Consider the following 16,715-nt stretch of genomic DNA (forward strand, 5'->3'; position numbering starts at 1 on the left):
GATTCAGCAGCCACTCTGGTTACATGGAGCTATGTCGACTTAGCTGAATGAGATCAAATTAGACTATTCTTTGCCAGAGTCACACCTCACACATTTCAAGTACTCAGTCACCTGCACAAAGTTTTACTGGGTAAGCACACTCTTGGTAAGAAATTGAAACCACAGATTAGGTCAAAGCTTACCAACAACCTATTTTTGTACAATACCCCCCTCATCAGCTTACACACACGGGGTGGGGGGAGTGGAGGGAGAAAATGAGAGACACGGAAAGGTGTGTACCATTAAAAAATAAAATATGTAAAAAAGATCATTTATAGCCACAGAGTGCAGCTATCATCTGGCTGCAGTTGGCAGTGCATCTACCCTGCTTCCAGATAACTGCAGTATTTTCACTCAAAGGGCCACAAGTCATTTTTATTGGCTCTGTCAGAAATAAGGAGACCTAGTGTGGCCACAGACGGGATCTTTAACCATCTGAACATTGAATGAGATAGAACTAGATGGGCACTTTGAGTTACTGAAATGCCATGTTATGAGTGGCCACAGAGTCTAGAGTATTAGAAAACAGAGGAGGGTCTGAGCAGGCTCCCAGCAAACACAGCATGCACGGCTCTATCTTGCTCTCAGCCAGAGGGCTCTGAAGCAGTAACGCAGGGATTTTCAACATGGACAGCCACTTTTTGTAGCCACCTTCTTATCTCTGGAGCTTGGTATTATTTCTCACAGGCAGCCTTCAAGGAGGTGAGGCAATTCACCTGCCGTCTTCAGGACACACCAATGAAAACCCAGGAAAGCACCTCTATGGGTCTCCATAAACGCTCAGGTCCCCAAGCAGAAGAGCGGCACAAGATAGTGTTAGCTGGCAGATACCTCCAGCTGGGGCTGTAATGGGCCCTGCTTCTCTCTGGCAGTGTTTTATTTGACGCTCTCAGAGTACTGGAAGGCAGGGGATAGCTGGCCCAACCACAAGTCACTCTGCACCTGTCTTAGGTCTTCCTGCTTCCTTCCTGCAGGCATTTGAGCTTGTCAGGCTATTCAAGGAGTCTGTGTGCTCGTCCTAATTTAGTAAAAGACCCTACACTGCCACACAGTTCCCAGGAACTGCTGCTTAAATGACAATCAACAATATAACCTAATATATTTTTACCCCAAAAACTCTATTAGTTAAGAGTATATATAGTTTACATTTAGTTTCCAGTTATAGTTTCCAGTTATGTTTCTTTTCTTAAAAAAAAAAATGAGGTTTTGGGCTGAAGAGATGGCTCAGAGGTTAAAAGCACTGGCTGTTCTTCCAGAGGTCCTGAGTTCAATTCCCAGCAACCACATGGTGGTTCACAATCCTCTCTAATGAGATCTGGTGCCCTCTTCTGGACATACGTGCAGGAACACGATACAAAATGTGTGTGTGTGTGTGTGTGTGTGTGTGTATGTTTTTTTTTCCTCTATTTTTCTATTTTTTGGTATCATTTACTTTTTTCCCTTTTCCGCTTTTAATCTTTTTACATTTATGTATTTACTTTGTGGATGAGCATATGCACGTCATGGAAGAGGCGTGGAGGACAACTTGCAGGAACTGTGTTTTTCCTTCCACCACGTGGGCCCTGGGGATGGAACTCAAGTCTCTGGCTTAGGCATGAGCACCTTTATCCACTGAACCACCTTGTCCTTTTTTGCTTTTGCTGTTTTTATGAGGCTGATGTGGAAAGCTGATTCTTGCTTTATTTCTATTTCTATACCTGCTTTCTCAAGCATATTACTCAAGACCTCAGAAAATCCACAAAAGAGCATTATATAACTATAAACCCTACAAAATGATATATGTGTTTGTAGCACACCTAAAGCATAAGACACTGAGGCCACAGTGAAGTCTGTTCAAAGAATTAACCAAGGACCTCAGTGTTAGAGACTGATGAGCCATTACCTACTTTAACTTCACAAAGAACGGAATGTTGATATTCTGTTATCCTCCCACTGTGCTTTGGACTACTGAAGCCTAATTAAAGGGGCTTATCATTGCTTTTCCTTTAGCTTAGTAGTTTCTCACAGCTCTCTAATGTAAAAATAAAAAAAACCATTATATTTTTAGATTTTATTATTTTCTATCAGGTCCCCTGGGACTAGAGTTAGGAATGGTTCTGAGACACCATGTAGGTGCTGGGAACAGAACCCAGGTCTTCTGCAAAAACAGATAATGCTCTTAACCCCTGAATCAACTCTCTAGCCTGACAACTCTCTAATTTAAAAAAAGACCCTCCATTCTGAGTTTTTACAAATCTTAAAATTAAGTGCTTTTGTTATCTCTTCCTTTGGAAATACAATGTCAGTGAGTAAAACGGTCTGGCTGGCTTACATCAACAGAGCTGAACATAAGAGATTTTCAACTTCTCAAGGTCAGCCCTAAGCATGAAAAACTTGTTTTATATAAATTAGGCGTGACCCTCACAGAGTTGAGAAACCGCTAGTCCTCACCCTACTCTATGTAGGAATATCTGGTCGTCTCCACCGCATCAGTAGGTCGGGAATAAATCTGGACCCAGCAAACACTAGAAGCCTCTACCTTCCCCTTTCCAGGGGCTCTCACACTCTCAGGGCTGTGAGCTGAAGGCCGTCTAGAACTCCAGCCCAGACACCCAGCAGCAGTGTTTTGATAACTGAAGTCATGACAACAGCAACACAACTGGCTAAGATATGGAGAGGCCAAACCTAGGAAATGTTCCCTCCTTTGGGGACTGAGTTTATTCCCATCCACGGAACAGAAACAAGGGGCTGCGGGTGATCCAGTGGGCAGTTCAGGAGACGGAAGGACATGGCTGTCCATCAGCAGTGCCCTGTACCTTGCTTGTCGTATGAAGTCCTGAAAGCTTTCTGCGTTCACCCCATCTTCCTCCTCCTCTTCTAGTTTCTTCTTTGATTTCTTTTCAGCCATTTGTTCTGTTTCCTACCCGTGTCCAACCCAGAGAAAAACAACAAGATCAAACTGACTCCCGAGAGATGCGCTTTCCTCACCTTGCGGGAGAGGCTTTCCTTCTTCCCGTATTTCCACCACTTATAAATCTGACAAACTACTTGGGTCATCGTTTCATGAAATGTTTTGAAATTCCCAAGTAACGGTGGCAGAATGTAATTTTTAATCATGTTTTTACTTTCTGCTAACATGGGTCATAGAGCAAGAGCTTTTTATAGTAACATCTGGGATGATAATTGCAGCTTCACAGTGCTGCTGGACAACAGACACACAATATTTTGTTGCAATTCATAGAGGAAAGATTGGTCTTGGAAGAGTCTCTTGTATCAGTTTCCAAACTGACTGAGTTTTTACTTGTGTAAGACAAAACAGGATTCTCAACAGATCTGAAGTAATCGTGGCTACAGGTTCAGTGTGTCAACAGTCCACTAGCCTTTCCATGTAACTTCGGAAAAGCCATGTCAGTTTCTAGGGCTCAGCTTTTCCTCTTACATAGTGGACATACTTTTTCTCCCAAAATAACATCTTTTTAAAATGGTCTAGAACCTCAGACACAAAACATTTTGAAAAAAAATTCTAATTAAGTAGTGTACCTTATAGGTGTGAAGTCATATTCCTGTTTCAAATGTCTCAGAGAAGAAAATCTAACTATTTCGAAATAGAAATGCAAGTCATCATATTAAATTCATAATTTAATCACTCTCAAATGGTCATCTCCCCAATGTCTACAGGCACAATACTATGCTACAGTTGCATACAGACTAGGATCTTTCTCAGGTATACTAGAGAGCAAAGAATGGTGCAATTTTATAAGAATTAAGTATAGCCATTGGCCCTCAAAATATGCAGTTTTCAGCCCAGCTGGACTGGGAATGGTGCCACCAAGAGAACGGGACAAAGCAGATGGCCTGTTCCCAACAGGTACAATGAACCAACACTGAAGACATCAGGTAAAGAACTTACCTTGTTGTACACAACGATAAAGTCACTTAGTTGGTGGGCGAGGATTCTTCTGCGCTCCAGAAGTGCCAATCGCCGACTAGGCAACACCATCCTTAATGAATGCTGGAGATTACTTGATGCTCGCTTAAGGAAACGAACCACTAGCTCCTAAATAAAGTAATGAGAGAGGAACAAAAGTAGAAATTGTGCTAAACATGGAGAAGACAAGCAATGATGGGCTCGAACAAAAGATGTGAGAAGACAACAAAAGATGATGGGAGAAGAGGTATGATGTCACACATTTTACAAACATGTTAGCTATAAGACACTACATAAAGACAAAACAAAAGGACCATATTCTCTTCCCTCAGTATGTGGGCAATCAAAAAACAAAAACCAAATAGAGATGCAAGGAATTATTTAGTAAGGCAGTAGTTATACAAATACCACCATGTATATATACACAAGCAGAGCTATCATAACTTAAAGAGTGGACATTGTTTCTAAGAAGGGGCTCAAACAGATCCATTTAGGAAAGTTAGCAATCAAGGTCAACGCAAACTAAAATCACAGAAGCAGATGAACTCAGCAAAGGTGAGAGGGCAGAAACAGGATCAGGTACAATGTACATGTCTATAATGCCAGGGCAAGTTAGAGACCAACCTAGGCTACACAGTAAGACCCTGTAACAAAACCAAACAAAACAAAAACAAATCATGTACAGAGAGAAACCTAAAGAAAACAATGCCACAGAGGTCAGGGAGAACAGGGTCAAATGTCAAAGACTCCCAGAGTCACTCCCGGAGTGAGACACGATCACAAGCTAGAGGCAGCCCCTGGATCTGGACTCTGGGGTCGCATCAAGGGACTTCATATAAAGACAGTGGAGGAAGGGTATGGAAAGAACACAGCTGAAGAGCAGAAACCACTGCTTAGAAAGTGGCTATGAAGGAAACTAGAAACTGCTGGACAAACCGTTCTTCCTTCCGAAGGGTAAGGGAATTCTAAGGGCTAGGGGTGGGAAGCAACACCAGGGGACAGTCACTAAGAGAATGGAAGACTATTCCTCGCTTAAGATGGAGACAAAGGATTCTGAATTTGAGAGGATCTGTCAGGTCATTTATGACACCACAGATGCGTCTGAGAGATTTCGTGGAGCCAGAGACCTCAAAGAGGTTACTGCCCATAAAATATAAAACTGTTTTCATGTGGCGGGTCTCCAGGCTTTCGACTTGGATCACAGAAGGAAGCTGTGTACCTGCCTTTTTCATAAACAAAGCCATGGCCGGGGCAGCTCGATGTTTAGTCAGTTTTGCAGTGATGATCTTGTATATTCTTGTAGAAAGCCCCAAATCTTGGGCGAATACTCAGTCAGCAACAAGAGGGTTAGTTTGGTTGGTTTTTTTTTGTTTGCTTATTGGTTACTTTCTAAATGATTTTTTTTTACATTTGATTTTTGCTCAATGCCCCCTCCTCCAATTTTCTCCAGCATAAATGTTACAGCCTTATAATGGGGGAGGGGGTATATTTTATAGTTCTCTGATGTCTTTACTATAGCGTGGTTTAAGCTACTATATTAAAACATTATTTTTCAGTGGAGCAGACAAACTGACTCTGAAAAAGGCAGGCTCAATTTTCCACTTGGAAAGTGTAGTGCTAACATTTTCCACTGATGGCTGAAGGATTATTCATGACACACAAGGTTTTATCTCTGGGTTGCACTGGCTACTTTAAATTCATCATTTGCTTTCTGGGATAACTACTATGCTTTTTAAAATGCACCTTTCATAAAGAGAACTAAAAATTAAAGTCAGCTCTGACAAAGGACCCAGCTTCCTCAGAGTTGAAGATCCCTCTGCTTGTGGTAATGCCAGTAGCTTAAGATGGGCATTAAAAGGTTGTGGCTTCCTCTACAAGCTCTGATCTTACCAAAAAACCCTGATGCTCCCTGTCATTGTGATCCAGAATATTAAATCCTCGTTGAGTTCAAATGACTAATACATAGTCAAAATTGTCATAAGTTTGATTCTAATAATCCAAAAATTTTACACAACTACAAGTAGACATAGGAACAGTACTTCCTGGGAGAGTTTACAAAGAGGTACTGACTCAAAAAGCTAACGGGACTCCTCGGGACAGAAAAGAAAGGAAGCAAAGTAAAGGCAAGAATGACATTCTGGGTCCAGTTTTACCATATTCCAGCTACAGAACAAAAGCGCTGGCTTTTCTAGGTCCTTTTTTCCTCACTTGTAAAATGAGGTAACGATGCCTCCCTCAAAGAATGAAATGGAAAGCAGTTTAAGGACAGAAGAATGGTTTTTTTTTTCTTCTCAAAGGCTTCATGCAGGAGTTAACATCCAATGAGCAATCAATTTCCAATTCAAAATGGAGTAAAGCGATGCCTCCTCTCCGCAGTATACCACACATGGCTTCAGAGAGCTGCTTCACATCGCATAGAAACATGAGAAACCTTCAAACTTTGCCATGTATAACATCTGTGTGTATGTGAGTGTATGTGTGTGTCATACATGGTGAATGTGTGTGCCACACCATGCCTGTGTAGGTTAGAAGACAACTGTCAATTCTCGGGTCACCAGGCTTGCATGGTTAGACCTTTAACAGCATCCCGCAGTAATTCTTTTATCAGAACATAATGCGGAGCTGGGGATAAAGGGAGAGAAGGAGAGGAAGAAAAGGGGTAAGTTATAGGTCTCAGCGAGCAGAGCCTCACCATCTGTTCATCCTCTTTGGCAGCCCAACTGGGACTGAGAGTCTGACCACCACTGTCTTTCGTCAGGCGGACTTGCACATGCTGAAGGTAGGCAGAGAATGCCAGCCGGGCCTGCACTTTGCTGTAAGATCCAAAACAACACATCGTTATGAGACAGAATGGCAAACCTGCCCACCAAATACCTGCCTCTCTCCAACTGACCTTTAAGATCCTTCTGTTTGGATAGCTAAGAATATGAAAACTGTTAGGTAGACACTACTGAATAAAGAACCCTTCCACACCCTACATGAACTTTCAAATTGTTTCCAATGTAAGAAACCATGATAATACTTCTCATTACTACCATAAAAGGGGGATACACAAAAATTGAAAATTCTTTATTCTGCCCCTCCACCTCTCTGATTTTTTAAGAACTTTCTTGGGAGACTGCAGAGTGTTTGGTGATCGAGGGGACACCGGTAGAAAGGAGCCTGGTGATTGTGGGGACACGGGTAGAAAGGGGCTTGGTGGTCATGGGGACACCGGCAGAAAGGGGCTTGGTGGTAGAAGTTCTTTAGGACATACTTAGCAGATAGTAGAGAAATATGGATTTTGTTATGAGAACCAATACTCCTATCACGGAAAAGTGTCCGAAGAAGAAACTAGATGAACCCTACAAAGGAACTTTTGAGCCCAAATTATAAGGTCATGCATCTCAACTCCGTGACAGGAGTGACTGGAGCGCAGACCAGAATGAGTGAATGCCGTCCAGCAGAGCTTGGTGCACACGGCCTGACAGGCAGGGACGAACCCAGACATTCAGTGGGGAAATAGCCTTCAAGATGGTGAAACGCACCCTAGTGACAGCTGGTTCCTGCCTGCTGGTCTAGGGTACAGACAAGGACTCTCCTCAAGCTGCAGTGGGAAAGCCAGGGGACCAGAGACAGTGACGACTTTCACTTCGGCAGCTAACTGTGGCAGATCTGTTTTCTTTCAGGCAAGATTTGGTTACTTCAGCTGATCGGCCTCCTGACACTGTAGCCAAAATTACATCAGCTAAGATTAGGGCCCAACACAAATTCCGTTCACAATCCTCGCACATGTAATCACTAAACACTGTCTGCTCATGTTCCCCACGGTCAAGATGAAGGATCTGTCCCAAGCAGACTGCAGATTCTACAGGGTCTAGGGCCGAGTATGTTTTGGAGGACTGGAGCGCAGGGGAGTCAGGTCAGGGTGTCTGATTGCTCTGGAGTTTTCATCTCTAAGAGTTCCTAGCTATAAATAAGGTTACAATCTTATTACTAACAGGAACAGTTATGGGAGTACAGTATGAATCTGAAACAATGAATTTAAACATCCAAATGTTCCCATCGAAGACATTCCTATTCTCATCCAGAGAACAACAGCACGTTCCAGATTCTTCCAACTGTAGTGAATAACCAACTGCATTCATTGGAGTCCTCATACTGATAACCAGTTGAGATTTCAATCCGTATTTTGTTTCAAATGAAATAAGAGTACTAAGTTTTTCACATCTATAAACCTTCCTAAAAAGACCCCGGAAAGCTACCCTGAGACCCATTCAAAGGCATTCGTCAGTCATCAGCATACCTCCTACCCGGACAGAAGTATAAGACAGGCATGATTTGTATCAAATCAAGAAGGTTCTAAAAAACCAAACAGTTATTAAACAGATCCTCAGGAGATAAATCACACAAGGAGCAAGTGTATGCTGTCTCTAGCCCTAGCTGTGGTCGCCCCCAGGCTCCCAGGGACCACTGAAACATCCCACAGAACAATGGGCAACCGTCTGGAGTCTGCTGACTGACAGCAAAATATCCTGCAAGCTCTGTTTCCTCACTGACAGTGAAGTCCCTAAGACTGACTAAGAATTACTCATTTCTACAGTCGCTAAGGAGGGTTTTATTGCTGGAATGGAGCTCAGAACATACTTCCATCTTCCATTTCCAATTCCAATTTTTCTAACACCCTCTGCCCCCAAAGTCAGGAAACAGTTTCAGAAATCCTGGTCTGACCTGCACCTTGGCTCGACAGAGAACACTGAAACCTGGAAAGGGTCTCTGACTCTCTGACTTGACCTCAGTCGCGTAATCAATCAGTTAGCTCAATCCAAAGACCAGAGCCCAAGTACTGGGAACAAGTTCACACAACCTGAACTCACCGGCTATCCTCTTTCTACACAGCACCCTCCCAAATGTAAACCTTTCTGCACCTTCTGGCAAAGCATAGGATCTGGCCTCAGGAGAACACAGGCCACTGCATAGCCGACTCAGCTTCTCCGCTCTTTGGCTTCCCTCAGGGCTTGCCACACAGCCCATCCTTTATGACTTGGAAAAAGAGCCATCCCTCCACTGGCCTCTTTCCACCCTTCTTTTAGAACCCTTCTCTGCCAATACATCCATTTCTATGTCTTAATCCTCTGGCCATCAACTCCTTCCTCTGAAGTCTACAAAGGCTCCAGAATTGCTATCTCTAAAATGAAAAGCATCCTTTCTTAGTTAGCTCTCCCCAGGACGTGCTCTTACCTTTCTTTTGCTGCCAAGCCCTTGGGAACAGTAACTTGACACTTGCTTTCTGATTCCCTCCATTCACAGCTGCTTCTCCACCCACAAATTCACTTCACGAGTGGCCCCTTAGGACCTCACACAACACTGGTGTCTTAAGCACTCTGCGGACTTGATACCCTCCTGCTGCCCCTGACCGTGTGCCTCCCTCCTGCTCTGAAGCCCATCTCTTGGTCTTTGTTCTGATCTTCCCAGAGTGCCTTTTCTCCCCATCCACACTTAATCTGAACTGACAGCAATGTCCACTGTAAGGCTTGCACTATGACCTTTGACCTCTAAGCAGTACTTTTGTGGACAGCACAGGGTATTTCCACCTTACACACAAAGAAGCTGGAGCCTTCTGTCAGGAAATAACTTCTGCACTTCCTGCCTATGGATGGGGTCACATTAGCCAATGCAGAGCTTTAGTCTGTCACTCCTACCTCACAAATGGCGTAAGCCCATCTTCATCTCTTCATTCCTGTAATATCGCCGACCAACAGCTTCATCTCCCAGATTTGGACAATTCTAACTGTCCCCTTTCTACACTGAGTTTCTTCCTTAATTTACTTTCTGAAACAAGGTCTGACTGTTGTGTAGAGGCTTAAATACTACCCAGAAACCAAAGTCAGCTCCTCTACAGCCCCTAGGCAATCTAACAGTGCCTGCTGGGGACGTAGAGTTCTTAGCACCCCCTCCTGACCTTTCCAGTTCCCTCAGGCGGACACTTCCTGAACACAAAGGCTTGTGCCATTTCAGTGGCCCTCATTTTCCTCTGCCTGGAACTGCTGGCCTCCTGGCAGAGGGCGGGACTGACTCCTCACACACATTCACGGCAAAGCTCACCTCTTCCTGCACGGCCAGCAGTCGTAGTAACCCTGTGTCCCCACCATCACACCACTGCCGTCTTCAGACACTCTCTGCTGTCTGGAGTACCATGTCTCTGTTTACTGCCCATCTTCCCAGCAGACTATAGGTTCCCCAGGGCCGCCTTGCTCCCCACAGCAATGTGCTAGGGCACAGCATAGTCTTGGCACTGGGCAGGTGCGCAGCAATGCCTGCTGATGGACTGCAGGAATAACCACTGCACCACTTCTACCTACTCAGCACTCACCCGCCACTTCCTAATCCTTAGGAAGGACTGGTTCAGAGATCCCCTTGCACGTGATGCTTTCCGTGTCCTTATGGGGGTGAGACCCCAGCTCCTGGAAGGTCTCACATGCTAAGCCTGAACTGCTTGAGTTCCTCCTCTCAGTCACTCTGCACTCGTAGAGACTGATGCCAACCAAGCATCTATTTGGCCTATGAAACCCCGGGCTGTACTATAGCTCAACCTCGGACAAGTTACTTCTCCAACCCTCCGATTCTGTGATGGTAGCAATGTCTAAGCAATCATTAGTTCACAGGGCTTCTGTGATTACCAAAGGAAACTGGTATTCAGTACAAGTCAGCTATAAGCAGCTTGACGACCATCACTCTCAGAGGTACCTACCTTAGATTTCCATTATCCTGGAGAATCTGCATCAGATTAAATTTAGAGTCTGGCTCTTGAGTCTCAATTTTGCAGCACTGATCACCTTTATTAGTCCACTCGGCAACTTTTATGGAACTGTCTCTGGGCGAATTTTCTACTATAACAGTCAACGAAGGCGTGTACTTGGCTTGAGTTTCTGCAAGAGACCCTGCAGACTCCTCCTGGGAGGCTTCCTGCTCTTCGTCTTCGTTGTCTAATCCAACGTCTTCCTCCTCTTCACTTTCTGTCTCAGTTTTAATATTCATTTCAGCTGGTTGGGTAATCACTAAATGCGAAGAATCACTAATGTTGCTGAAAAAAGGATTAAAATGTCCTCTCTCCCAACACCATCCTTTTACCTTAACAAAACCCATTTCTAAGTCAAACTAGCAACGAGACACAAAGTTGGCAGCAAGCACATCGCTCTCACCTTCTATTCCCAGCAGCCCTAACAGTGATCATCACTGGAGCTGAGAGATCTCATCACGCCCATGGCTTTCTCACTACTGAAGGCATCCCTAGCACAAAAGCCCTTGCCTGCGTGCTCTTCAGGATGTCAGAGGGGGTTAAAAAAAAAAAAAAAAACAAAGTACCCTTCATGGAGACACAAGAGCAGGGGACGATCATTCAAGCCTCTGTGTACTGCTGTCTTAGAACAGGAACCCCGTCTTTTGAAAATTCATCTATTAAACCCCAGTGACTGATGATGAGCCGCCTGACACAGGTGCTCTACCAAGAAGGGAACATGGGGGTGTCAATCTATGGGTCAGTTAGAAACAGATATGTGCAGACAGCCAGGGTGAGAAATTCCATCTAAAATACTCACGCCGCCTGGCAATTTCAGGTCATCATCACTGGCGGGCAGCACTGCTCAGAACCCCACTAATCTGGACACTCATTATCCTCAAGTCTCAAGTATTTGCTTGATGGTGGAATGAGAGCAGGAGCCAAAACATGCACTTCACTGTGGACAGTTTTCAAAGCAAGTACTAAGGAACTGGACATTTCCAAATTTATAATCCTTTCAAAATTAAGTTTCAGAACGGGAAGAGATTACCTAGAGGAAAACTAACCTCATGTCATCAGGAAAGTTCTGACTCATTAGGCATTATGGAAGAAACTGCTTAACTGGCTCTGCCAGGGCCCAGATCATTCAGTTTGTTCAATGCTCACTGGCAGGTACCTGGGTATTTTGGCCTCATTGCCCTCAATCTGCCACTCCGTCGTCTACGTTTTCGCACCTCCAGAGACAGGAGCTTCCTCTCATAGAGAGCAGCATGCAGCTTGGCCTTGGAATTCATGCTCTCCACCTTCAGTTCTGGTGCGCCTTCAGTATTTATCCTACAGGGAAACACAACAGAGCAGGCAGGCCTGTCAGAAAGCATTCTTCCTTAAACTGTGTGGTGGCATATGCCTGTGATCCCTGCACTTTCAACATCGAGGCAGGGGGATCCTGAGTTCAAAGTCATCTATACAGCAAGTGTGAGGCCAGCCTCGACTTTACATAAAGTCCTCTTCTTTGTTCTAAGACCAACCTTGAGAGCATCTGTAAGGACAACAGATTGTCATGGAAACCCTCATGAACACTAAAGGGGTTGCACAGGTAAATGGGAGTATTTCAGTCAATAGTAAGACTTTATTAATGATTTTCCTGAATTTATTAAGTGTTCTGAACAAAAACCATGTGACAATGACATTGAAACACCTTTGAACACCTAGTAATACCGGCTAGTACTCTACTGCAGGGACTATATGTGCCATCCAAACCTTGTATCTTCAGAAGGACTTGGAGATAGCAGTAAGATTTTAACACTTGAGATAGAAAATGAGTTTTATTGTAGCTAATTACAATTTTCTCAGTATTTAAACATTCTTTTGAATTATACAATAGTTAATACATGCAAATTTGGCAGCACAGCAATGGAAGAGAACAGATGGAATCTGAGATAGGGTCGTGGTACACAGGGGATTTTGCCTCACAGGGAAGTGGGAGTCTGCCCAGTCCATTGTTCCACAATCTGAGGACACACCAAGGCTCCTGACCTTCTTTGGCACCTGTATAGCTCCACAGAGATGAGAGAGGGGCAGGATCCCTCCAGGTCTTGGGCAGAGTCAGGAACTAAGAGTCAGAGGCAGAGAGAAAACAAGGCCCAATCCCAGTAAGTTCTGAATGATGAGTGCGACAAGGAAGGGAGCTGGCAATGCCTAAGCCAGGTGTCAGGAAGACAAATCCCAGTTAGGGATGTGAGTGATGTGGGACCTGGTCCAAAGAAGGAGTGGACAAAGCACGGGGCCTTTGCCCTCTGAGCCATCTCACCACCCGTTTTCTGGTGGACAATATCGCTATGACACCCAGGCTCAAATTTGGGCTCAGGATCCTCTCTCTGCCTCAGCTTCCCAACTAAGAAATGTTCAAACTTATCTATTACCATACACCCCAAAACTGAACTGCAGAGCTCTGAAAATATATCTAGCCAATTAAATAATGAATTAATAACTGATTAAAAAGTACCATTCAAGCCATTCATTTACTAATATCTAACATGCTCAAATTTGGTAATTGTGTAGTCAATTGTGATATCTTTATCTTACATGCTAGCATGTTTCTTTCTAAGACACATCTTCTAAAAGCTTAACATGGGCCCAGGAATAGTAGCTCACATCTTTAATCCCTGTACTTGGGAGGCAGAGGCAGGTAGATGTCTGTGAGTTAGATGACATCCTGATCTACCTAGTTGAGTTCCAGGACAGCCAAGGCGACATAGAGAAACTCTGTCTTGAAAAAAATCCAGATAGATAGATAGAGAGATAGATAGATAGAGAGAGAGAGAGAGAGAGAGAGAGAGAGAGAGAGAGAGAGAGAGATAGGTAGGTAGATAGACCTTAACCTAGTTTGAGCTTAGTATTTTAGGTCACCTTAATTGAATGGGTGGAAGTTATATCTTTAAATTAAAGCCCAGTGTTTATGTTCATGAACTAAAGTCTACTGCATAAAAAATATTTCAATTTACACTGCTAAAGCATGATTCTTTAGAATTTTACTAAGTACACTGATACATTGTATTTTGTGAATGTCTTGTGTTCCTGCCCCTCCTCCTTCTGTATGGGTAGCATGCACAGTGTATGTATACATGTGTACCTGTATGGGTAGGTGTGTGCATATGTGTGCATGCAAAGACCAACAGACAAGACTGTATGTCTTCCTCTATTCCTCGAGACGGGGTGTCTTAATGGCCACTGAGACCAGGAAACCTTGTTTTGTAGGAAGTCTTTTATAAAAACCCAGTACTCTGACTAGATTCAGTACCCTGCACAATCTCTACTTCAGCTCTGTTCAGTCTGCATCAATGCTCTCCTCAGCAAGGAGTTTAGTCCACTTTTCCTAAGCTATCAGAATAACAGAATGTCTTTATTAGTAACGGTTCCTAGCATCTCTCCACAGCATCCATCTCGTGTCTATCGGTCCTACACTCACACCATCCCTCTATCCCATGCTGCCACTCAGTGCTCTTTTCCTTGCTAATTTTCCGTTTGGTTTAACTGTCTTACACTTTTTCTTACTTTCTCAATTCTACTTACTTTTAGTTACTCGACTCTGCTTTGTATAGTTTCTTAAGATGAACTCCAGATCTGTGACTTCAGTCCTCAGAGTCTTCCCTTTGCTTCTTGCATCTTTTCTTCTTCTCCTGAGACACAGTCTTGCTATCTGTAGCCCAGGCTGACTTTAAAGTCATGAGCCTTTGCCTTAGCCCCCACAGCAGCAGGACTGTGGGCACACCCACCATACCTAGCTCAGCACTCAGGGTGTAATGCAAGCACAGAGAGCTACAAACATCCCTCAAGGCACCACTTTCATTAAAAAAAAAATCACATATTTTATGCTTTATTTGTATTATTAATGCTTTCAATATACTTTCTAATGTCCTTTGTGATATCCTTCTTGATATGCATAGATTACTTAGAAATGTGTTGCTTCTAGCACAAATACTGAGATTTTCCAAGAATATGATGGTATTATTTCAATTCTTTTAAATTGAGTAAGACTTCTTTCCAGCAAATAGTCCTATAGTCCAGTTTTTATCTCTTTAATCCCCTATACCACCAAAATAGCCATATAAATATTAAGAAATGATAGCTAAAAATTGGAAACTAAAGCCCATTCATTTGAATTTTTTTCCTTTCAGTTTTTAGAAAAAGCGTTTCTATACTATAGCCTAGCCTAGTTAAAATAAGTAGCTGAGGATGGTTGTGAACTCACCACAGCACTCGTACGTTAGTTTTTTTGTACGAGGATTACATGTACCAGTCACCACACTCAGCTTTTAAATGCTTTTTTTGTATGATTTTTTAAAAATTTGTTTTCTTTAACTCCCAAATTGAGGGGAATATACCTAGGAAGCCTATTCCTTGACTAAAAGTTATAGAAAACTTAACAAATTTTGACTTTCATTTGGAAATAAGCTACAAGTAATTAATTTTAGTTTTTCCTAAAAAGGCAATTACGACTTCCTTAAAAGTTAAATTTATGCTTCAAAAAGGCTTGGGTGTGGGTGGTGGGTAAAGGCACTTGCTGTACAAGCCTGGCGACCTGACTTCGATCCCCAGCAGCCATGTAAAGAGGAAGAAGGGAAGCAGCTCCACAAAGGTGTTCAGTGACTTCCACACATGTGCCAGGACAAAGGTACCCACCCACACCGTACACACAGAGACACACACACACAACTTAAGTTACTGGATGAGAATCCAAGTTTTAATTACTCGTAATGAAAAACAAAGCGAGATGCAAGTAGCTATACTGTCTTTCTTGTTATTTTGCTTCTGAAGAGGACAGCGTAGACCAGGCACATGGAAATAGTTGAAATCTCTGGAACCTGCAGATATGTGGAGGATGAAAAGTTTCTGTGGCAGCTGCAGTCTTGACTGAGGCAAAGCCATGTTGGTCTTGCCTCTGGCTATTTTTTGCTCTGCCCAAATGAAAAGCTACCTGTGTGCTGACTTCCAGCAGGGCCAGTCATATATGCCTCAGGTATACCAAAGCCACAACATAAACATCGAGTCAGCATGGCAATGGTCTTGGAGTCTTTTACCCCACCATGCAACAAATCTATCGTTATTGGTTAAAATCATGCACATATGGTTCCAATAAATTAAATCTTATACCTTTTTTATAATATGTGGCCACAGAATACTTTTTCAATAGAAAGCATTTACATAGTGCCGCTAATCATGATGAGCTAAACTGAAAAGAGTTATATAAGGCATGTTCAGTCTATGCATGGCTGCGCATCATGCACATGGAAGGAATTTGTCAACTTCGAAAAATTAGTTACCGTGTTCTTCCTGTCAGCAAGCTTCTTCTTGGGTTTCCCCTGCAGATGTAGAAAGGACAGCAGGGTTAGAGAGCACCACCCACCCACTCACTGCAGAGTTCACACACATAAGGAACACATTCACAAACTCTTCAGTAGACTCGACATCTAAAATGGGGAACAGGCAAAGAACCTGCAGAGAAAAATGAGAGTAATAACATTTGTTCATCTACTCATAAAGCAAATCATAATTATTCCTCATGACAACGCGAAGGCAGTAATTACCTCCACTGTCATGCGCATGCACATGTGCATGTATGTTCCTATGTGTGTGTGTATGCATGTGTTTGCATGTGTATGTGGTGTGTGTGCATGCATGTGTGTGTGTGCATGTGAGCCTGTAGATGAGCAGGAGATGATACTTCTATATTCTGCCATGGTCAGGGCTAGGAAGGTCTACACTGGCTTAGATCTGGCTACAGAACTTTCTGCTTTCATTGAACAATATCAGAATAGGGAACCAAGTTCCGTTCTCATAGGGTTCCAAAGACTATTCATCAAAAATAGGCTTTTCACAACTAAAGAAACAAATCAGATTGTGTGTGTGTGTGTGTGTGTGAGAGAGAGAGAGACAGAGAGAGAGAGAGAGAGAGAGAGAGAGAGAGAGAGAGAGAGAGAGAGAGAGAGAGAGAGAGAGAGAGAGAGAGAG

General features: G+C 43.3%; 1 protein-coding gene across 19 annotated transcripts in view; it reads right to left on the reverse strand.

Annotated features, from left to right (window-relative positions):
- Positions 1 to 16,715, reverse strand: part of Ttll5 (tubulin tyrosine ligase like 5) — a 246,248-nt gene that overhangs the window by 143,378 nt on the left and 86,155 nt on the right. For 15 of the 19 annotated variants that reach the window (XM_050152443.1, XM_050152442.1, XM_050152430.1 and 12 more), the window contains 6 exons: positions 16,028 to 16,066; positions 11,881 to 12,038; positions 10,677 to 10,983; positions 6,639 to 6,759; positions 3,929 to 4,075; positions 2,835 to 2,938 (listed from right to left, as the gene is read on the reverse strand). In XM_050152443.1, the coding sequence (XP_050008400.1) occupies positions 2,835 to 2,938; positions 3,929 to 4,075; positions 6,639 to 6,759; positions 10,677 to 10,983; positions 11,881 to 12,038; positions 16,028 to 16,066 (876 nt within the window). Of the gene's footprint in view, positions 1 to 2,834; positions 2,939 to 3,928; positions 4,076 to 6,638; positions 6,760 to 10,676; positions 10,984 to 11,880; positions 12,039 to 16,027; positions 16,067 to 16,715 lie in introns of those variants that run through there. The other 4 variants (XM_050152436.1, XM_050152435.1, XM_050152448.1 and 1 more) reach the window with 2 other exon arrangements.

This window comes from Alexandromys fortis, unplaced genomic scaffold (assembly GCF_014885135.2).
Source record: "Alexandromys fortis isolate MF-2015 unplaced genomic scaffold, M_Fortis_MF-2015_v1.1 scaffold_47, whole genome shotgun sequence".
NCBI classification, from domain to species: Eukaryota; Metazoa; Chordata; class Mammalia; order Rodentia; family Cricetidae; genus Alexandromys; species Alexandromys fortis.